General features: G+C 41.3%; 1 protein-coding gene across 4 annotated transcripts in view; it reads right to left on the bottom strand.

The window, feature by feature from the left end:
* Nucleotides 1-2577: 2577 nt before the first annotated feature.
* The window catches only part of LOC125613545, a 37541-nt gene continuing 16356 nt past the window's right edge, over nucleotides 2578-23762 (bottom strand). The window contains exons 7-11 of one of the 4 annotated variants that reach the window (XM_048794091.1): nucleotides 17768-17863; nucleotides 12102-12231; nucleotides 6292-6398; nucleotides 3349-3465; nucleotides 2578-2902 (exon numbers count right to left, since the gene is read on the bottom strand). In XM_048794091.1, coding sequence (XP_048650048.1) covers nucleotides 2898-2902; nucleotides 3349-3465; nucleotides 6292-6398; nucleotides 12102-12231; nucleotides 17768-17863 — 455 coding nt within the window. In that variant the 3' untranslated portion in view covers nucleotides 2578-2897. Of the gene's footprint in view, nucleotides 3791-6291; nucleotides 6399-12101; nucleotides 12232-17767; nucleotides 17864-23762 lie in introns of all 4 variants that reach the window. The other 3 variants (XM_048794089.1, XM_048794090.1, XM_048794092.1) reach the window with 3 other exon arrangements.

Genomic DNA, 23762 nt, shown 5'->3' on the forward strand with positions numbered 1-23762 from the left:
CACATTGTTATGTAACAGAACATTTTCACTTTGCAAAATTGAAATTTTGTACTCAATAAAGAACAAGTCCCCATTTTCCTCTCCCTCCAGCTCTTGGCAGCTACAATTCAACTTTCTGTCTCCATGATTTCAACTACTCTATCTCCTATAAAGGGAAATAAGGATTTTGTCTTTTTGTTACTGGGTTTAACTTAGCATAATGTCCTCATCTATGCTATAGCACATGTTAGAATTTCATTCCTTTTAAAGGCTGAATAATATTCCATAGTAGGTCTGCACATTTTGTTCATTCATTCATTCTTCAGTGGACATTTGAACTGCTTCCACCTTTTGGCTACCTCCATGAACATGGTATACAAATATCCTTTATGACTTTGCTTTCAATTCTTTTGGAAATACAGTCAGAGATGAAATAGCTAGATTACACTACATCAATTCTTTTTTGCAACTGAGGATTGAAACAACACCCCCCTTTTTTGGGGGGGTGGGGAACTGGGTTTCACCAAGTTGCCAAGGCTGGCCTCTAACTTCAAATCCTCCTACCTCAACCTCCCAAGTTGCTGGTATTACGGGTGTGCACCACTGAGCCTGGCTTCAATTCTTATTTATTTATTTAGGTACTTGGGATTGAGCCCAGGAGCTTTACCACTGAGCTATGTCCCCAGTCCTTTTTATTTATTTATTTATTTTGAGACAGGTTCTAAGTTGCTGAGGTTGGCCTTGAATTGGGATCCTCCTACCTCAGTTTTCTGAGTTGCTGGGATTACAGACATCATCGCTGTGCCCATCTTAAATTTATTTATTTATTTATTATTTTTGATTGTGCAGTTATAGATGGACACAATATCTTTTTATATGTTTTTATGTGGTGCTGAGGATCTAACCCAGTGCCTCACACGTGCTAGGCAAGTGCCCTACCACTGAGCTATAACCCCAGCCCCTCCAATTTATTTTTAATATAAAACTTCCACATGTATTATTCTGTAGCCTGATTTTGAAAATAGTATCACTTGAATATCCTACATATCCACATTATTCTCTTTAAAAGCTACATAGTATTGCACCACATACATTTACTGTGGTTTATTTAGAGGACCCTTTAAAAGACATTTAATTTTCACAATGTAAAATAAATGTTACTACATTAAATATTTTTATATTTCCTCAAACACTTATGAAAATGTATCTGTAAAACAAATTTCTAAAATAGAATGACTACATCAAAAGCTATGCAGTTTTCAAGTGGATAGACACTGCCAAAACACCTCCTAAAGAAGCAAACTGATTTTAGGTATGGAAAATTTTAAACAATAATTTTTTAAGTAGATGGAGTTTCTCATGAGGTTTCATACATCAGATACATAAAATTCTGATAAATGTGTTAAGTTGAATGTCATTATTCTGTAGCCTTCTTTATCCTGCCCAATGACATTCTTTTGACACTTAAACCCTGTTATTACTCACTGCTAATGTAGGAGGATCTGTCTTAGCTAGCTCCTAAGATCCTGGAGAGTGAGATAATTTGCTATACTCCCTGCCCACCTCCACATTAGTTTCCAGGAATCTGTGCACACTTATTAAATTTGGGTGTAGAAGAATGAAGATTTTTATTTTTACTTCAAACTGAAGAGGTCGTAAATCTTCTTTTTTTTCTTTTCAATGTTTCTTGCCTCAAAGGTGAAATAAGGTGGAACCACTCAGTCCGACCACCAAGGATAACAGTGGCAATAGCAGCTATTAGCATTTGTTTTTAAGTGACATTATGAACCAGATATTGTCCTAAAACTTTTAACATCTGCCAGCTCACTCAAAGCTCACAGAAGGAGACAGGTATTATTATTATTTGATTCTTACATAAGGGGAAACTGAGGTGTGGTGAAGTTCACTGCTCCAGGTCACATGCCTGGAAAATACCAGGACCTCCACAGAGAATTCTGGTTCATCTGGATGCCCAGTGCATGCTCTTCATACCTGTACCATATGTGGCATGTAAAACTCAGCTAATCTGATGTATCATTCATACATCCATCAATCACACCTCTTCCATTTCCGGTGGGGCTGTTCAGCATCCTCAAGGCCAAGTAGGGTGATCAGAAATTTCCTCATTTGGAGAAGATCCCTTTTGTGTGTATGTGTGTGGTACTGGGGATTGAACCCAAGGATGCTCTACCACTGAGCCATATCCTAGCCCTTCAATTTTATTTTGAGGAGCTGGAATTGTAGCTCAGTGGTAGAGCGCTTGCTTAGCATGTGTGAAGCACTGGGTTCAATCCTCAGCACCACATAAAAATAAATAAAACAAAGGTATTGTGCCCATCTACAACTAAAAAAAAAAAAAATTAAAAAAAAATTTTTATTTTGAAACAGAGTCTAGCTAAATCTCCCAGGCTGGCCTTGAACTTAGGCTCCTCCTGCCTTAGCCTCCCAAGTGGCTAAGATTACATGTGTGCACCATGTGCCTGGTTGAAAAGATCCTAATTTGAGGGGATGTTTCCTTTTAGGAAGTTGTTATTACTTCCCAACAATCCTATTATTCCCGAATGTAGGCATATATATATATATACCTTTTTTAGGGGGAAAAAAAAGGGGGTATACTTCTTCAAATTACAAATTTCACATGCACCAAAAAAGAAGTCCCAGAGAAGAACCGCACCTGTATTTACCAAGACCTATTGAGAAACATGCATTTTAGAAATGATGTGTGATAAGATTAACATCACTTTCAATTTTCATAAAAGAACCTTCTGGAATTTTAGAATTTGAAAATGTTTTTGGTTACAATGAAAAAAAAAAAAAAAACATATGATTACAGAACAAGCAATGTCCTTCCAGGCATGTCTGCGTCGCCATCAAAATAGATGACCTGCCCGTGGAAACCTGACATCCATATTCGGTTTTTAGCCTGTGTGATAATAAATGGGAAATCATAAGGGGTTGGGGGGAGGAATTTCAACTTTACACAATAGAGAATGAACATATCTAAATCAATCCCCTCCAAGAGGTAGCGCAGGCTTCCTGAAGAGTTTGGGTAAATTCACCTTTTATAGACCTGCAACAGGCTACTAGGAAGTAGAGAATTTGGGCAGGCAAAGGGGTTAAAGGGGAGACAGGGTTTGCACTAAATCTTTGAGGGAACGATGCTGTTCTCTTCCTTACTTGTCTCTTGATGCAATCATCATTCATTAGAATGGGACGTTGGTTTAGGAGCGTGTGATCTAAAACATAAATTCTCATTATTCAGCGCGAAATTTGCATCTGACGGTGCCATCTACCCCAGCGGTGCGCGGAGGCTGCATCCAGCGCCCCCTGGTGGACACTACTCACCAACACGGATATTTAAGAACGAACCTTTCTTTTTCTTCTTTCTTCGGGCCTTACTAGACTTCTTGCTATTTTTCCAAATAGATCTGAAGGTGTCTGAAGAGATCTGGGGAGTGACTGTAATTTTTAAGACTGGTAGTTTACCTGAGGGGAAGAAGAACATAATCACAAAGGAGTAGGCCATCTCACAACCCCATTGGATGGGCTGGGTCTTAGGCTTCTGAGCCTATTGTGCATGATCTGTCATTGAAGGTAGTTCCCTGGTAGGCCAATAAGTGACCCCAGGCTCTTAATTTGGATTTTGTGAAAGAGGCAAAATTAGAAATTAGCTGGTTAACTTGCAAATGATAAGAACACAGTACAGGGGCTGGGGATGTGGCTCAAGCAGTAGCGCGCTCGCCTGGCATGCGTGCGGCCCAGGTTCGATCCTCAGCACCACATACAAACAAAGATGTTGTGTCCGCCGAAACTAAAAAAATAAATAATAAATATTTAAAAATTTAAAAAAAAACTTGCCACTTAGAAGCATGAAACCAAAACAAAAAAAAAAAAAAGCAAAAAAAACAAACAAACAAAAAAATAAAAACAAAAAAACACAGTACAATCAGTAAAAGAACGTTAATTCTATAATCAGTGATATTACTAATTGCCTTTTAACATTTAAAATGATGTGATTAGGGCTAAATGGTAAGAGACTTTCCCTAAGGAATCCAACCAGTTGCCCACGTTTGAGGAGTCTTCCATGAAGTTCAAACTAACCATCTGAAGTACCCCATCAGAAACATCCCATAATTATTTTAGCTCAAGAGATAAATAAATGCATTAAAATTACTCTTGATATATACTACTAAATTTGGAAAAACCCAATTTCTTGAATTATCAACTACCTTTTAATGTTTTCTAAATGAGTGTAGTTTCAGGTGGCATTTCATAATTATCCTTTCATTTATGCAAATTAAATCATTTACTGAAAAAGCACAATGTTTGCCAGTTGCAAATACGTACTGGATGAGAATCGTTTTCTATCAAGTCATCTGAGACTGTCCATCATTAGCACTCACTAATAGTGGGAAGATTGTCTGCAGTCTCTTAATGCCTTCTGCTGCAGCAGGTAATGAAAGCTTTCCAAGGGGCAGAAGAAGCAAAAGGAAATCATTAACCTGCCTCCTGTTTATCGAGTTTAAAGTTAAAGTCAAATTTGAATTAAATTTAACAGCACGATTCTGTCGGAATTGGAATTCAACTCTAATGGAGCAGGGAGAAGTAGTTCTCTTCCTCCAAAGAAAAGGATCATTGAAAAATCCTGGCATCATTTGATTGGCGGTTTAAAAAGGCCAGAGTTGGGCTGGGGTTGTGGCTCAGTGGTAGAGCACTTGCCTAGCAAGTGTGAGGCACTGGTTCGATCCTCAGCACCACATAAAAATAAATACATAAAATAAAGGTATTGTGTTCATCTACAACTAAAAAAAAATTTTTTTAAAAGGCCAGAGTTCTAGTTTAGAAAGTTGAAATACAGCAAGCAATTATAATTCTTCTCTCTAACCACTACCAGCATTGAAAGAAAAATGCAGTCTACAATCATGCCAGGCTCTAAGGCCATTCTAGGAAGAAATAGCAAAGACCAGATGTGTGTGCATCTTCATGCCTCTTGCCATGGAGTGCACCTCTAAGAGTTCCCCCAATTTTCCATCATATTTTTTTTATTTACCAGGGACACCCAGGTATTATAGGAGTCACAACTCATATCAAACATGATTGTCACAAATTGTGGGATCAAGGTATTTTGAGAGTAGCTTGTTAGAATGACTGGGTAAATAATTCTCACCCTGCCTCAGCCATGAGTGCCCAATTATATGCTTTACTTGGGGCCTCTGTATGGAGACCACTGTCAGTATTTGATGGATGAGGCTCTGTGCTCCCTCAGAGACGTGCAGGGGGAAGGTGTACCTTGCCTGCACAGTCTGCTTCTTCAGTTGCTTAGCAGTGGTTCCCATAAATGGGTATCTCCTATGACCATGAAATGCAGAATGACACCCAGGCTCCAGATGTCCACTGGGGGGGTCCTCATATTTTTGCCACAGGATAATTTCAGGAGATATACAGGAGAGTTCTCCAGAACTTGTTCAGCTTCTGCCCTGTCATGAACCTGGCATTCAGGCCAAAGCAGATACTTTTCTTAGTATCGAATTTAATTTTCAAATCTGTTTATGGTGTCGTTTGTGGTGCTGCATTTAAAAGAAGGAAGAGCAGCCATTGTTAACTCTGGTGGTGTCTGATCATGAAGGACGGGCAGGGGTGGCCAAGGGTGGCCAAAGTGACCAATCTCTGCCACATGTGATTCTCTCATTTTCAAAGGCTGCATGATCATAACATCCTCTTAATGCTTGCCCCAGGCCAATCACAATGAACCATTCTTTGGGACAGATGACACAGAAACACACGGTAACCCCATGAGGATTACTACTTGAGGTTTCCAGTTGCTATTTGGAGAAATCATTGCAGTCTGGGCTGGGAGGAGAATAGAGAACCAGAAAAGAGTTCCTGGAGAATAAGCAAGGATGACAGCAAATGGAAGAAAAACCAGTGGAGAAAAGTTCACTTTAAAAATATTTATTACTAGCCAGACCTCTAGTCCTAGCTACTTGGGCCGATAAGGTAGGAGGATGGCTTGAGCCCAGGAGTTCAAGGGCAGTCTGGGCAACATAGCCAAGACCCCGTGTCTTGGGGGTAGGAGGGGGTGTCATTACTTAGATGGAAGACTACCTATGACATCATAAAAGTTCTTAACTCTGTGCAAACCACTGGGCACATTGACACAGCAGTGGCCAGCCTGTGACACTGCTCCTGGTCATCGCATAGTTCTTGTTATTTAAATAGGGAAAAAAAAATGTGGAGCAAATTGTGAATACTACAGAATTTAGGAATGAGCTGATTGGCAGGTGGGGGAGACACAAATTGAAAACACTCTACCTTTCTTCCTGGCTCTCAGTGCTCCAAGGATGTCACCAGCAGCTGTTTCTCCCAAGTCATTGTTTCCAAGGTCAATTTCCCTCAAGTGGGTAGAGTACTTGATCAGGCTGTCCAGAGAAAATTACAAAACACTGTTGAAGGGACAGATGAGGCAAGGCACCGAAGACAGCAGGAAACAGTTTTATTTGGCTGCAGCCAGGTTCAGAGGGCACAGCTTTTGCTGTAATCAATTAATCCCCTGAACCCTGAGTTCAGGGAGTTTCGGAGTTTTATACCCAGCATGTAAGGGGAGGGGCTCAGAAGTTCACAGTCTGCAGAGGTTCACATAAAAGCAGCTTTTTCTTTCACTGTTATGGGCGAGTTAACCCTTCAAGGACAACACCTGAGAAGGGGAGAGCTTCTTCTCCCCTTTCTATCCTCCCCCTGCCAGCTGTTACCATGGGTCCAGTTGTAACTTATCTTAAATATGTAGACATCTCTGTGAAGCCCAGCTCAAGGCCAGAGGCCTGTTTGTACATTTCCACAAACTACTATACTGGATACGTTTGTGAAAAACTAGTAAGGGGGTGTCCAGCTCCTGGAGTGCTGGTATCTTCTTGGCCAGTGGCCAAATAAAACAGGGTGACACGAAAATAGGACGTTTATCTACATTGGACTCTTTTGCAGAGACTCTTGCTGACAGCCCTAAAATCAGCCACGGTGAAGATTTCTGGAGAAGCCCAGTTAAGACTTTTCTATGGAGAAAGGGGGTGATACTTCAACACAACGATGTTGTCACAGCATGGAAGAAACTCAAAGAAACTCAACTCAATAACTCAGTTATTCTGTAGCACAGACTTTTTTTTTTTTTTTTTTTATGGTACCAGGGATATTGAACCCTGGGGCGCCTAACCACTGAGCCACTCTCACAGCCCATTTTTACATTTTATTCAGAGATAGGATCTCATTGAATTGCTTAGGGCCTCGATAAATTGCTGAGGCTGGCTTTGAGCTTGCGATCCTCCCACCTCAGCCTCACAGCCACCTGGCTGGACTTTCTTTTTTAAGTCCTCTCCATTCCCCCTGCCCCATCCCCAAAGTACTGATGTAATTAGAGACTGGCAACATCCTGAGCACAATTCCTCCCAGTTTAATCTCTCTAGTTTCCATGCTCTGCATCTCTTAGGTAAGTTGGTAAGGTAAGAATTTTACTCGCCTTAAATCCTTCATTCATTTATTTGTTCAAAAGATAAGGTGTGATATTGTGCAGGACTTCCCAGTCATTTATATTTTATACATCAGCAGAATGTAAAAAAAGTTGGAAGGATTGAAAAAGGCCTGGTAAATAAATAACAACACTCATCTAGCCACAGGATAAATAAACATGTACTTTTGCATAAAATTAGAAAGGCCATGGTTTCAAAATAAAGGCAGCTTTCAAAATCAAGTAAGTTTTAACATCATGGAAAATAAACGCCTCTTCAACAAATGGTTCAGGGAGAAATGGAAATCCATATGCAGCAAAATGAAATTAAGCCCCTGTCTCTCACCATGCATAAAACTCAACTCAAAGTGGATCAAGGACCTAGGAATTAGACCAGAGACCCTTCTTCTAGTACAGGAAAAAGTAGGCCCAGGGGCTGGGGTCATGGCTCACTGGCTCACATGGCTCACTTGCCTGGCATGTGTGAGGCACAAGGTCAATTCTCAGCACTACATATAAATAAATAAAGATCCATTGACAACTAAAAAATATATTTAAAAAAGTAGGCACAGATCTTCATCATATTGGATTATGCCCCAACTTCCTTAACAAGACTCCTATAGCGCAAAAAATAAAATCAAGAATCAATAAATGGGATGGATTCAAACTGAAAAGCTTCTTGGTAAAAGAAACAATCAGTGAGTTGAAGAGAGAACCTACAGAATGGGAGGAAATTTTTACCACACGTACATCTCTAGGATATATAAAGCACTCAAAAAACTTAACACCAACAAAACAAATAACCCAATCAATAAATGGGCAAAGGAAATGAACAAACACTGCTCAGAAGATGATATACAATCAATCAACAAGTAAATGAAAAAATGTTCATCATCTCTATTAAGAATACAAACAACAATAAGTGTTGGTGAGGAGGTGGGGAAAAAGGCACACTCATACATTGCTGATGGGACTGCAAATTGGTGCAGCCAATATGGAAAGCAGTTGGAGATTCCCTGGAAAACTGGAAATGGAACCACCATTTGACCCAGTTATCCCTCTCCTCGGTCTATACCTAAAGGACTTAAAAACAACATAATACAGACACATGAGGGGCTGGGGTTGTGGCTCAGTGGTGGAGTGTTTGCTTAGCAGGTATGAGGCACTGGGTTCGACCCTCAGCATCACATAAAAATAAATAAATAAAAGTATTGTGTTCATCTACAACTAAAAAGATAAAATAAGATACCCAGAATGACATGGGTGATAATATCCAAGACATCAACACGTTCATTATCAGTGTACTCTCGACACCCAAGAAGGCAGGGGAGAGCGTGAACAGGTTGCAGGTAGAAGTGGAGCGATCAGGGAGTCCCTGGGTGGAACTCACAGGAGTGAAGATGATGAAGTCATATTGGATTGGGGCTGGGCTGTGGCTCAGTGGTAGAGCACTGGCCTAGCATGTGTAAGGCCCTGGGTTCAAACCTCAGCAGCACATAAAATAAGATAAATAAAAATAAACCATAGTTGTAACAGAGTTATTAAAAAAACACACTGGAGGGCACTGAGGGCATGTTAGACTTGCAGGAGGATGGATTAGTGAACACAAGACATGCAATGGAAACCATTGGTGGAAGGCAAAGGGACAAAAGACCAGAAAAAAATGAATGTGGACCAAGTGTGGGGGTGCACGCCTGTAACCCCAGCAGATTGGGAGGCTGAGGTAGGAGAATCACAAGTTGGAGGCCAGCCTCAGCAACTTATCGAGGCCCTAAGCAACTTAGTGATGCCCTGTCTCAAAAACTGAAAAGGGATGGGGATGTGGCTCAGTGGTTAAGTGCCCTTGGGTTCAATCCCCAGTACAAAACAACAACAACAACCAAAGATCTTTCATAATGATAATGAGGGTAAATTCATCAAGATACTAACAATCTTAAAAGTTTATTAACTGCTGCACCCCTCCCCTGACTCAGGCTATGGCAAGGCCCTACTGAGGTGGATGGCACAAGGCATCCATCCTCTGGAGGAGTGCAGTATGTCTCTGGGAATGGGCTGGTTTGTTTTTGTATTCTCTTAATAAGTATAATTGAGACTTCTCAGATGACCATTAAATATGAAGGAAAAAAACATGACTTTCCCAATTAATGCAACTACTTCTAAAGAATAAATCTGTTTGCTATAAATGCAATGATTCAGCTGTGGAACGTAAATTGTTAATGCTTAATGAAAAACCCCCTGTAAGAAAAACAGTCAAGGAAGTTTTTGAGACATTAAATTAAAATCTAGAGAAGAAGAATTAATGTTAAGAAGACAGATTAGCGCTTGTTCTTGTTCCTGTGCACAATGGTTTGTACTCTTACTCTTGTTTGATTAAAATTAGTAGCCTCTCTTTTCAAGTTAACCACTTGCCATAACCGCGGTGCTGGTTCTAGTCAGTAAGTTAAGAAAGAATAGTCAAGGTATAGGCCAATAATCTGGGACATTTCTAACTATTATTAAAAGCTAACTAAGCAGAAACAGCTCAAAGCAAAACGTGAACTGAAAGTAAAAATGCTTGCTTATGCATAAGCCAAGATACATTCTTCTTATCTAATTGTAGCTACGTAATATTTTGTTTCTTTGAATAATAATTCCTGTTTTGTAACCACAAAGTATTGTGAGCCTGTCAAAATGAAAAGTATATATGATTAACTTCACAAGTAAAGATTGGGATTCAGTGCCTTCACTTTTGTGTCTGTGTTGTTTCTCCACCCCCTTTCGCTGACTCCTCACCATCAGTTCGTCTCCTGAGAACCCCTGTTGGAGATGGACTCTGACATGTAACTATAATAGAGCTTCAAAATACACAAAACAAAAACTGATTAAACTTCAATGAGATATAATCACAGATTCCCTTCTCTTAATAATTTTTAGAGCAAGTAACTACAAAGTTAGTAAGGCATGGAAGACTTGAGCAAGGCTGTCAATCTAATGCATCCCATGCTGTATGAAAATACAATGTATCAAAATTGGCAGGGCACAATGAAAGCGGTGTTTAGTGCTAAGACAATTATTTATATTAGAAAAATAAAAAGGCTTAAAATAAAGACTTAAGCTTTTACCTTAGTAATCTAGAAAGAGAAGAACATGAAACCCACAGTCAGGAGAAGAAAGGAAATAATAAGGAGAAGAAATAAATGAAATTGGAAATAGAGCAACAGTAGAGAAAACCAAAGGTGTTTTTTTGAGAAGATTAATAAAATTATAAATTTCTAACCAAAATGATCAGAGAAAAAGCAAAAACAAATTATCAATGTCAACAAAAGAGGAAGCATCACTATAGATCCAACAGACATTAAAAGGCTCATAAGGAAGTGTCATGAAAAACTTTGTGCCAATAAATCTGACAATTTGAATGAAATGAACAAATTTCTTGAAAGGCACCAATTATCAGAGCTTTATAGAGAAAAAATAAAAATAAAAAAAGCAAAGCCAGTATATCCCTATCACTACTGGAAAGTTGAATTCATAGTTTGAAATGTCCCATAAAGAAAGCTCCAGGTTCAGATGTCTTCACTGAACAATCTACCAAATACTGATGAAATACTGTCAATCACTACTACACACAGTATTTCATAGAATATGAGAGAAGGGGACATTTCCTAACTCATTCTCTGCCTCCAGAACCATCTGGATCCCAGACAGACAAAGATGTTACAAGGAAAAGTACAAGGTTAGTATACCTGGGAATATAGTTGCAAAAAAAACCTTAACAAAATTTTTAGCAATACACCAAAAGAATAATGCATCAGCAATATATTAAATTCAATACTATATTAAAAGGCCAACAAAAGGAAATTTATTAATATAATTATTATAGAAAGAGCAGCAAAGCTCTCCCATTAAAACATCTTCCCCTTCTTCCTTTGAATAAGGAGATAAGTATATTAGAGAAGGAATCTTTTTCTTCTAAACTTGCCATCCACCAGCCTCCAGCTTCAGACCTTGCCCATGCCTCAGGTGCCGGAAGGACCTACTGCTGGGGTGTGCACTCGAGAGCCCTCTCCACCCAGCAAGTTTTCCTAGATTAGTTGCACCCCTGAACTGTGCCTTGGCCCACGGAGGATGTGGATTCTGTGCAGCTGGGCAGGGAGAGGCCTAAGATTTGTTAAGACAAATATGGCAAGGAAATACTCTGTTTTCCGGAAACTTTCGAGAATAGCTATGTCTTTGGGACCGAGGAGGTTGGGACAACACAAAGGAGTGTATAATTCCAATTAGGCTGTGCTTCCTTTCAGGTCACAGCGCTCTTGGAGCTGAACAACCTTACAAGAAACTGCTAAAAAAATCTGCATTTAAATCATCATTCCTACTGGACACCGTGGCACAAGCTTTGGAGGCTGAGGCAGGAGGTTCGTGAGTTCAAGACCATAAGCACCGAAGCAAGGCCTTAAGCAACTCAGTGAGGCCCCATTTCTGAATAAAATACAAAAAGGGGCTGGGGATGTGGCTCAGTGGTTAAGTGCCCCTGAGTTCAATCTCCAGTACCAAAATAAATAAATAATAAGATAACTAAATCATCATCCCCATGACTCACAAACACTTAGTTCTGGAAAGTGGACAAACCAGACCTCTATTTGCTACTCACCATGTTAAAGTTCGGGTGAATTCCAACAAGTCTGCTCCTCCTCCTTTTCCATCTATGCCATTATCTGCCAAGTACAACTTCACTAGCCAAGGACCAGCTTCCATCAAACCTTTCACTTTTTTCCTGAATCCTACAAGAAAATCAGAGTGATTTGTTATTTTAGACAATAGTTCCCATTTATCATCAGCTAAACTGATTATTTTTTAAAAAAATCTGTACTCGCTGGACTTGTGTGAGTGGATTCATTTTGCAATATAGCAAGGAAGTACTACATATGTAGTTTTTAAAGTCCTTGTTTCATACTCCATGTCTCTCTCATTCTTTAATCTGGGAAGCTGCAGATTGCTCTGTATTAATCTAGAGAGAAAAACTGAAGTCCCTAGCAGAATCTTGTTAGAAGAGGATGAGTTGTCTGCTGATTGTGGGGATGTGGGAGGCCTTATAAAGGGAGTCCTGGGCTGGCTCACCTTCATTCTCCATGGCTTTTAAAAGGCTCACTGTAGGTGTTGTGGGTGCTGTGGGTTGGCATGATACACACATGTAATTCACACCAGTTCAAGGTTAGGAGTTTGGTAAAGAAAAAAACATTGATGAAGAAGGAGAAATAGCGGTGAGCATACTACCAGCTTGTCCACTCAGTGAGTGAGACAGGAAATCTGAACCACCAATCCCAAAGCCAGACAGCTTTCTGGGGGTCCCCAGGTATTTACAGTTATATGCACCTCCTAGACACAAGCTAACTACTTCATCCGGGACTCAACTCAGGAGCAAGGAATCTGGTCCAAAACCAGGGAAGAAACAGCGTGGGACTTAGAATACATCTAAATATATCCTGCTGTACAGGCAACTAAGGGATCTTAAAGGATCCTTTGTGTGCACACTGATTTGCCCACATGCTCGCTGAGAGCTTCCCTCCAGGTTAGCAGGTCTCTATTGACTGGGATGCATTTGGCAGTCGACAAATATTGTTGATTTCCTATTATGGGCCAAGCTGTCCTCTAGGTGTTGGGGACCCAACAGGAAACCAAAGGGACAATATGCCAGCCCTTTAGCCCTCACGGAGCTGACATCAGGTGAAGGTTAGCCAGCATATGTGGAGAGTCATGGTGATCAAGTGTTAAGTCTTCAATCCCTGGACGAAAACTGACATTTTAGGGAAAGGTGGTGAATTTGGACATTAGGTCACCCTAGTGCGCCAGCTCAGAAAAAACAAAAAGTAGAAAATAGGCTTTAAAAAAATGGGGGGGGGGGTTGATTGGTTTCTTGGGATATGACTCTAACGTGTTGGATCATTGAATGAAATGGATTTATTTCCCTTCAGGACACACTTGGAGAGATGACACCTGGCCTGTCCTTTAGTTTTATTGGGGATAAGCCTAACTTGTCTAAATCTTATTTGTCCTTATATCCAGGGCGTGGGGACGATAACAAACGACAGCTTTCATGAATAATGGAGCAGTGTTGACACACTGGGACAATGTCTGGCACACGGTAGACACTTAATAAATGTTTGTGGAGTGAATGAATGAATAACAAATGGAGCGTAGAGTGCAGTTGTATTGTGGAAAGTTTTGTGTTCATTGTTTTTTTCAAGTACCATGTCATTAATTATGCTTCGATTCCGCTTTGTGAACACAAATGGATTATGGTATTTTTCTATTTTTAAAATCTTTTCACAAACATAAATGCCTTTGTAAAGTTCGGTCTATTGCTCGGAATGATTAACGACGTGAACACCGACCACACGTGGCCCTCATTTCTCCTCACCCCCTCCCAGCCTGCCAGAAGGCAGGCTGGGTGCAAGGTGAGACGGTGGTCCCAGGCTGAAGGCTGGAAGCTGAGTTCTTACACAGCTGAACTTTGCAAGGAGAGAAACGTTCTCAGCCAGGGCTGTACCCCTGGCAGCCAGCGTGGCACAAATGTGCACCCTTGGAGAGGAGGTGAGCTTCTGGGCCTGTGATAGGGCAGGTGTGGATTGCTTTCCCACGGGGAAGTCAAAGGCACCACAGCCCCAGCTACTCCCCATGACCTCCAGCAGTGACCGCAGGATGTCCCACCCTCCAGACACCTCCATTCTCTGAGCCTTTCCTCATGTGGCTTTTCTGCTTAGAACACCCTCTCCTGCCCCTGGTAAACGTCTTCCTTCCTGGAGAGCTGAGGTGGGCCAGTACCCAAAGGCCAAGTGCAAGTTCTCATGGATCCAGCATTTCTCCAGGGAGACTCCCTCATCTCCCTCACCCTCTAATCTATTCTGGAGCCCCCAGATCAGGTGGGCATTACACATTCTGATGGCATCAGATCGGTCTGCTCAATACTATTCACCACCCTGTGGGTGCTAGGCCCTGACAGGACTTTCTCTTTGTGGTGAAATTAAAAAAAAAATTGTTAGATAGTAGAGGATAGGAAAGGTAGCAGAATACAACAGTTACTAATATGGCATTATGTAAAAATGTGGATGTGTAACCGATGTGATTCTGCAATCTGTATTTGGGGTAAAAATGGGAGTTCATAACCCACTTGAATCTAATGTATGAAATATGATATGTCAAGAGCTTTGTAATGTTTTGAACAACCAATAAAGAAAAAAAAAACAAGTGAAAAAAAATTGTTAAAAATAACTTCTTTCCATTGACAAAGAACACGTGTAATTTCCTGTATAATTCCCAGTTTTACAAACCAGAACATAAACTTCATTCGCTTGATTACAGGGCTTCAGAAATCAAGGTGCAATTAGCATGGGATGATTCACACCTTGGATCTTAGAACCCATCTGTACAGGTTTTTATTGTTTAGCCATCACCCCAGGATAAAATCTCCAATAAAATAATTCCAGGATTATAAGTGGTACCTTCCTGTTTTGGAACTAATAAAGCTGTTTTGAAGATTACGTCTTTACTTTAGAATTTGGTCCTTCTGTTCCATAATGCCACTGGTATTTCTGTGGACTGGGGCTATGATATAGGCAACAATGTCTCACCTGGGCAGGTGGGTTTGGTGCTTGGGCAGCATGGTACCGTAGTGAAGTTCTGATCGATCTCAAGCTCATGGAAAGATCATGTTATGGTTGAATTTTGACCCCTGTACATGTCTAAGTCACTTATTGGTTTGTTTCATCCTAAATCCTCCTGGAGACTACGTGTGGGGCTTCGGCTAGAAGACAACACATCCAGGTGACAAGGTACCACTTGGTCCTTATCAGGTCTTTCAGGAACTTTGAGGATTGCCTGAATGGGGATCAGGGAACCATGTCATCCACAGATGGCCATTCCTGACCACCTTTCAGGGACTTCCAGCCTTTGGCCATCTTCTAGCTCTGCATGGACCTCACAGGTCTGTGGGATGTAGGCCAAGGTGGACTCTCCCATTTGAGGGCTGACCAGCCTTCAGACCCAGAGTTCCCAGCTCCTGAATCCCCATGGTACAGAGAGCCATGGGATCCAAGGAGGGCCTAACTGACAAGGCAGACACCAGAACAGAAATGGGCACGGGCCTGTTGATTCCATGGCTCCAGGGCAGAAAAGAGGCTGCCAGGAGTCTCACTCTGTTCTCTGGTTTTCTTCAATGAGCAAAATAAATCAAGAGCATGCAATCTAATTTTTTTTTAAGTCCAAAAGCAGTGGTTCCCAAAATGTGGTCCCTGGACCAGTAGCATCAGCCTCATAGAAATGCAGAGTCTCCAGGTCCAGAACCTTGAGGGGGTGGTGTCCCCAACAATCTTGCCTTTTTTTTAAATTTTGGTTTTATTATTTTAAAAAAATTTATTAGCAATCTGTGTTTTGGCAAGTCCTCCAAGTGCCTGTGGAGGCATTCAAGTTGAGAAAAGCACTAATCTAATAATTCTATTTTTTTTCTTTTTCTTTTTTATAGGGTTTGGAGATGAGGAGTGACTATGGCCAGAGACGCTGGTTAGGTCTATGAGTCTTTCTGGTCACGGGTGTTGAAGGACAGGACTGGACTGGGATGAATATGCCTCAAGTTTGCAAGCACAGAAATGGAATATTGTGCTTCTTCTATCAACTTGTAAATGGCTGCCCAACGTCAAGTTGTGAGTCCTTGTAATTATCACTGTCGAGGTTCTTGTGACTCCAAGTGAGGGAAGGAATGGGGGCGGGGGGGTCAAGCTTCTGAATGGGGTTTGGACTCATCTTGTTCGATGGGGACAACTTTCCAAGCAGAAGGCCAAAAGCCTCCTGTCCAAAAAGAGATGTGCAGGAAAATAGCGTGGCTGTTTTCAATTAGGGCCAAATGGAAACCATCTGGCCTCCTCACCCAGGAGGAGGATGTAAATCAGCTCCATCTGACCCTTCATTTTGAAACAAGTAGGACTGTTCTACCAAAGGCCAAACTCTCCCCTCAAACAAACACCATATGACTCTACAAGCAACGGCCCAATGTGGGAAGATGTTTTTCAATTTCCTCGGTGAACTCTGGAAATGTAAAATAAATACATATCCAAGTTGTTTCTCTTGGGTTCAGGCAAAGGATTCCTTGCAGGGTCCTCCTTAGTGTGACCCTTCCTCCTTGTGAGGCCCAAACTCCACAGCCTCTTGTTTTAGCTGAATTTGGGGCTCATGGCTTGCTCAAGTCTTTCCTCAACTCAGTCCTTTCTTGCTTTCCACACCAGGCCAGCATGTTTCCAAAGTCTTCCCAGCTCCATCCCTGGAGTAGACTCTCCTATAAATTTCCAAACTCTACTAGCTCTACCCTGTGGAAAGACTATATTTACATCAGATGACAGAGAGAAGGTCTGATAAATTCTATCACTTTACATCTTATAAGAATTCATAATTTTTGAATTTGGCAATATTTCACAGAGAAGATGCAAGACAAATAATACGAGAATAGAATAAAAAAAAAAAAAAAGCCACACAGAACAGGTTATGATCAAAGAAGAGAGCTGGGCCTGTTTTGGACTCCTAAAGTCCCAGCTGCTTGGGAAGCTCAGATAGGAGGATTGCAAGTTTGAGGTCAGCCTGGACAATTTATTTTGAAACTAGGGAAGGCTAGGGATACAGCTCAGTGGCCCAAACCAGTCGCCCTTCCCTGCAAACAAATGGTACCAAAAACTCATGAAGTGGTCTAAAACAGAACAACACAGATTCAAGCTGGCCTCTGAGCAGAGTTTCCCAAAGACTACTATAGGTGACACACCCAGGATTGTCTTGTGCAGGCTCTTTGGAATTTCTCTCTGTTAACACAACACTGGAAACTGGGGAGCGCAAAGCCCTCACATTGCTGAGAGCCAGGCGCTGGTGTGGATGTCAGGAATAGGACCCTGGTCCCTATGAAGTTGGCGACTTCTTAAAATTCCTTCAAAACCACTCAGTTTCTGGTTCTAAGTAAAATTGTAGTTGGAGAAGGCTCCGAGCTAGATTTATGAGGTCCTGCTGGCTGTTCTCACAAAGCTGTTCCCAAACCAGCCTAGGCCCCATAATTCCTTTTTCGGAACATTCAATGTGCCAAAGATTAACTCCTCGGGTGGACAAGGTGAAGCCCTTCCTGTTTGGTTTATATGGGGATCACAAGACCTTGAGTCTTTCCTCCACTTGGATTTTTCTTTCTGTTTGGGGTGGTAGTGGGAACACACAGCCTAGGAGACGGGAAGTGAGTTATAAGGAAGGAGAAGGAACGGGAAGGAATTGTCCAAACAGCAATAACACAAATACCTCTTCTTCTCTTTTTCTTCTCTGAAGTGGTTTTCACTGCGATGGCTTCAGACGATTTTGCAGTTTGGCTCAAAGTTGATCTTGCTCCCTGGCCAGCTGGTTGAAAAACAAAAAAGATTAAAAAAAAAATGTAGCCTGTTCCGATTTGAATGATGCACTAGATACTTCATTTTATGTGCTCTTTGGAGGGAGGTGTTTCTCACAGGCATCAGCCAAACTGCCGCCAAGACCCTGTCCATCCTGTCACTTTTCATTCCCCTCCCTGAAGCCTCGAGGTGAACAGGCAACCAAGTCAGGCCCAAGAACTAGCCCACCAGGCCTCCAGTTAATCTCCCTTACATTCCACAGCTCCCTCAAGTGACTCCACGTTCCTGGAGTCAGTAAGAACACAGCAGGGAGGAACATTTTGTTGTTGTTGTTGTTTAAAAAAATGTATTGCCGGGTGTGGTGGCACATGCCTGTAATCCCAGCAGCTCCAGAGGCTGAAGCAGGAGGATCGCGAGTTCAAAGCCAGCCTCAGCAAAAGCAAGGCTCTAAGCAACTCAGTGAACACTGTCTCTAAATAAAATACAAAATAGGGCTGGGGATGTGGCTCAGTGGTCAAGTGCCCCTGAGTTCAATCCCTGGTACCCCCGGCCCCACCAAAATGTATTAAAATATTATCTCTCTGGATTCAGTTTGGACTCTTTTTTTGCCTTTCTCTTGCACCCCACCGTACAATGCAGAGTCTGATCCCTTCTCACCAACCCCAGACTCACTTGTGCAGATGCCTCTCTTGCCTGTAGGACAAGCCCCCAGCAGGTCTCCTGTCTCCCGCTCCTGACCCCGCAGCCTCCCCTCCTCAGCTCCTTCCCAGTTACAGGGTCCTTTCCTCACTGGTCCCTGAATAATGTATTAGCACCCGCTGCTCTTACATGCAAAGGTCTTAGGCCTTGGTTCAGGCTGTTCCCCCGGCCTGGCCTGCTCATCTGCACCCTTCTGTGGGGCTCCTCCATCACTACTGTGCCTGTTCCCAGATGCTACCTCTTCAAGGAGGCCACTCTGAACTGACTACTTAAAAATCACAGGCCATCTGTCTTCCTTCCCCAGACTCCCATACTCCCACACCTTGTTCTTTTTCTTTTTTCATATCAATTATCACCTTCTACCAAACTGTAGCATATGTATATTTATTGCACCTTTTGAAAATTGCCTGACCACCCTCTGCATGCATGCACACACCCATGCATGCTGTGTTCCAGCCCCCTCCTCCAGGGGAGAGATCTTTGTTTTGTGCACCAACATAACCTAAGCACATGGGGGAATATCTGATGGATGTTAGAACAAACAATGAGCAGAGGAAGGTACATCATTATTAAGATTGCATTCCTATGTTGCAACAAGTAACCAAGAAAACAAATTTCTCATTAGCTGTTTGTGAGCTATTTGGGCCCCCTTGGTTGTTGGCAATAGAAAGTCATAGTACCTGACTTTAGCAAAAAGAAGTTTCTGGGAGGCCTGGGAGTAGCTCATACAGAGAGGAGAGAACCAAACATTTGGGTCTTACTAAGCAGTGATCTCAATACATTTTTGCTGGGCTAGGGGTGCAGTTCAGTGGTAAGGCCCTTGTGTAGTCTGTATGAGGAGCTGGGTTCCATTCTCAGCACAGAAAAAAAAAGTTCTCTCATAACATCCTCAAGGAATACCTTGTACAATTTTAGGTTGATATTTAAATTTTTCATAAGTTTTAAAATTTCAATAAAATTTTGGCTTATGGCAAATGTTGACATTTTAAAAATAAAATCTGTTGTATCATTATTCTCTTACATAGGTCAAATGGAATCTCAACTCCAAGCAATTTGACACCAACTATAATTCAGTAAAACATCAGAAACAACATGAAACCCAAGCAAACTCTTCTTCAGTTGTTGAAAGTTTTATATTATTCCCTTTTTTTCTTGTGCTATTATTTTTAATTTCATTCTGCTTAGTTTGTATTTGAAAGTCATTTGTAGGTCATCTTGTAAAATTCCTCTGTAATAAAAATGCTATGTGTATAAATATTTAAATTTTAAAAATTTCTTGGGGGTAATATCCTCATATGTCTATAAAGCAATAAATATGATGTAAAGTATTAAAAATTTCTTCTACAGTTATTGATCAACTTTTAGAACTACACATATAATACAGCATGTGTATTTTACACATTTTGATAAACCTTAATAAGTACAGAAATAAAAATTTTATCGACTGCATTTCTCAGTGAAACAAATAATGCTTTTTTGTTTGTTTTTTTGTATTAATTCACATATCCATTGGAGAATATTCTAGAGGGATGCAGAGTTCAGTATTGTTCTGTTGTTTTCTGTGGTTGTTGCTAGAGTTTTACATGCTAACAAGCTTTATTTGCACAAGATGAGGATGGAGTAGGATTCCAGGCTTAGCCTCTCTTGCCCTAAACTCCCTCCATCTGTCCCCATACTCTCATTCCATTACAGGACACCCGGAAACTTTAATTGTCAGATGAATAAAGAATAATTATTTTAGGGCATGTATATCCCAAACATTGTATGGGGTATACTTACAATAAGTTGTTTTTCATCTGTGTAATTCTAGAAAAAGTTTTACCTTACCAGTTTTATTCAATTCTTTGAATACTTGAATTATATACTAAAAATTGCCTAGTAATCTATCACATACAAAAATGATTTTTTTTGTACCAGGGATTGAACCCAGGAGTCCTTAACTACTGAGCCACATCTTAGACCTTTTTGTATTTTATTTAGAGACGGGGTCTCACTGAGTTGCTCAGAGCCTCGCTAAATTGCTGAGTCTGGCTTTGAATTCGAGATCCTCCTGCCTCAGCCTCCCAAGCCACTGGGATTACAGGCATGTGCCACTGTGCCTCGCAAAAAAAAAATGATTTTTTAAATAACATGTCAGCTGATAACTTGACTAGGTCCTCCTTCATTAAAAGCAAAAGTTGGAAACCACTTGATGTGTAAAAACAGGTTGTCCCTGAGTTATTGGAGTCAGTAACTTCTGTAATATTTTCATAATATTATGAATTGTCTCTTTGCTTCTGTATTCCAGAGCAAAACATTCTACTAAGATACTGATTGGAAGAGAGGTTTTCCTTTCTTTTGCAAAGTAGGAGAATGAGATGCTTATGCTTATGACCAAGGATATTTTAACAACAGGTACATGATTCTCATGGAAGTTGAGACCTGGGCATTTCTTAAAAAAAAAAAAAAAAATCTAGCTGGGCATGGTGGTACAGGCATATAATTCCAGCAACTTAGGATGCTGAGGCAGGAGGATCACAAGTTCGACCAGCCTCAACAACTTAGTGAGACCCTGTCTTGAAATCTAAAATAAAAAGGGCTGAGGATGTAGCTCAGGGGTAGAGTTCCCCTGGGTTCAGTTCCCAGTACCCAACAAAAAATAATAATAAAATGAAAATTAAATTTCTAGGCTACAATTATTAAACAAACAAACAAACACTCACACCCTTTCCAACATATCCTGGGAAAATTTTCATGTACTGTGTTCTAAGAGCAAGGCTATCTAAGGACAGCGGCCAGGACAGCAACAAGGATCTGGCAGGATCATGAAATGACAGGTAGTTGGGGTAAGACACCAGGTTCCTCTGCTCAAGAATCCTATTTTAGGGTGGCAAAGTCCAGGTGGGTTCCATACCCACCCATGGCCAGGTGAGGGCCAGCACCTCCACTGACCCCTCACCAAGGCAAAATCAGGATCCTGGTTAGTGGGGGAGGTTGGAGATGACCCTGGATTGTTGGAGAACAATCTGTGCAATTGCTTTCCCTTTGACAGATCGACGTACTATAAGACATCAGGATTTATAAAGTATATTGTAGTTAAAATGGAAAAAGAAAATGAGATGGGGCGGGGGCTGTTGGTGATCCACGGTCATTGAACTTTCTTGCCTCACGTGCCTCTTATTCTAACTATTATTTAAGGCTAATCCTGCTGGCATATTAAATCAGGATGGGAAAAATAATTTTGCTTGAGCTGAGGTCTATGATCCCAGCTCTGAAACACAGGTTCTTTCCCTCTGTGCTGGTGTGCACGTTACTGTTATAGACTGAATGTTGTTGTCTGCCCCAGATTCATATGTTGAAGCCCTGACCCCTAATGTGGCTGTATTTGGAGACGGGGAATCTAAGGAAGGAATTCAGGTTAAATAGGGTCAGGAAAGCGAGGCCCTGATCTGATAGATTCAGTGTCCTTGTAAGAAGAGAGGCCAGAGAGCTCATTCCCTCTCTCCACCTGATGTCCCGAGGAAGGTCACAGGAGGAGATGGTGAGAAGGTGGCCCTTTGCATGCCGTGAAAACAACCCTCACTGGGAACAGAATTGGCTGGCACCTTAATCTTGGACTTCCAACCTCCAGAACTGTGAGAAAATAAAATTTTGGTTGTGTAAGCCCCCCAGCCTGCAGCATTTTGTTATGGCAGCCTGGGAACACAGATACAATTATCCAGGGGAATTCAGAATAGCTAAATGTACCAGCTGAAATGGGATAAAAATGAAGGTTCCCAGGAACAATAAAAAATATGAAAAACTGTGCCCTATATGTGTAACATGAACTGTAAAGCATTCTGCTGTCACATATAACAAATTGAAATTTTAAAAAATGAAATAAATAAATGAATGAAGGTTCCAGTGGATTTTAGTGTCACAGCCTTAGGGAAAGAGAAGAACCTAGAAATGTACCTGAATTTGTGGTGGGTGTTGTCGTTATTTCTGAGACCCTATGAAAACTTAAAAGAGCTTCTGTCTCTTGACCCGTGATGGCAGGGCCCAGCCCCAGCGCAGTTCCCACCCACCTGGGCACCTGTGGGGAATGACAGGGCAGACACTCTCTGTCCTCAACTCCAACCCTTAAAAAACAAATCCAGAACTCTCCATATTAAGTGTCACTGTCCCTTTTAGCAGAAAACACTTGGGACATCTGGAAAGGGGGATCTTCATGTTTATTCCCTGCATCCTTGGCCCCTCCTTTACCTCTCATGACTCCCACACCTGTCCTCACCTGCCACATGCTAACCCCTTGAGACACCACTTTTACATTTCCAACCATTAAAAAACAAACAAACAACAACAACAACAGATCCACTTGTTATTTGATTCCAAAGCTATCATGCAGGACTTCATACATAGGATCATGGCTTAAAAAAATAGCACAGGGAAAGTATGCTTGATATTAAACATTCTTTTCCAGTTTCCTTTTGCATAGTTATAGGGCTAACTGAATTATCAAATTCAACAGATGACCTGTGTAATTCTGATGAAGGTCCCGAAACAGGCAACAACCATTACGTATATGAATTTGTTACAAGTTATTTGTTTTCACCTCCATGAAGTGGCCTTTACATCAAGCTCTTTATCTTCATTTTTTTCCCCCAGCAAATAGAGCAATCGTATTTACCAATATTATTGAAGATTCTGCTCTCCTGGGAAGGGGTCGTTGTTGCTATGGTGGTGATGATAATTAATGTCTCTCAAGGACTTACTCTGAGCAAGGCATCGTACTAAGTAAGTACTGCTCATTAAATCACATAATTCTCACGGACCATTATGGGCTAATTATCATTGTGTTCATTTTGCAGCTGAAATGGCTGAAGTTAGATTGATTCTGGAAGACACGCTCAAAGACACAAAGAGATTTGAACCCAGGCCTCTGTCTGTGCTCTTAACCATTTGCCACAGTTTGCTGTGACCAGTTATTAAAAAGTCGTCAGCTTTAAAATGTGTCATGAATATGCATCCTTAGAATCTATTAAAACAGATGAGAAGCCATTTCGAGGGAAATAGACAGCTGTTGTTCCTGTTTGTCCAGCATCTGTCTTCCCCATATGCCTCAGGATGGTTATTCCCTCTTTATGAGATGCTGGCAGGGCCGCTGGGCACAGAGCTCGGTCCTCTGCATGTGATGAGTGTTTGAGTGTGTGATTCATCAGTTCTGGCCAATAGCTCACTACCCCTACACA

Source organism: Marmota marmota, unplaced genomic scaffold, assembly GCF_001458135.2.
Source record: "Marmota marmota marmota unplaced genomic scaffold, marMar, whole genome shotgun sequence".
NCBI lineage: Eukaryota > Metazoa > Chordata > Mammalia > Rodentia > Sciuridae > Marmota > Marmota marmota.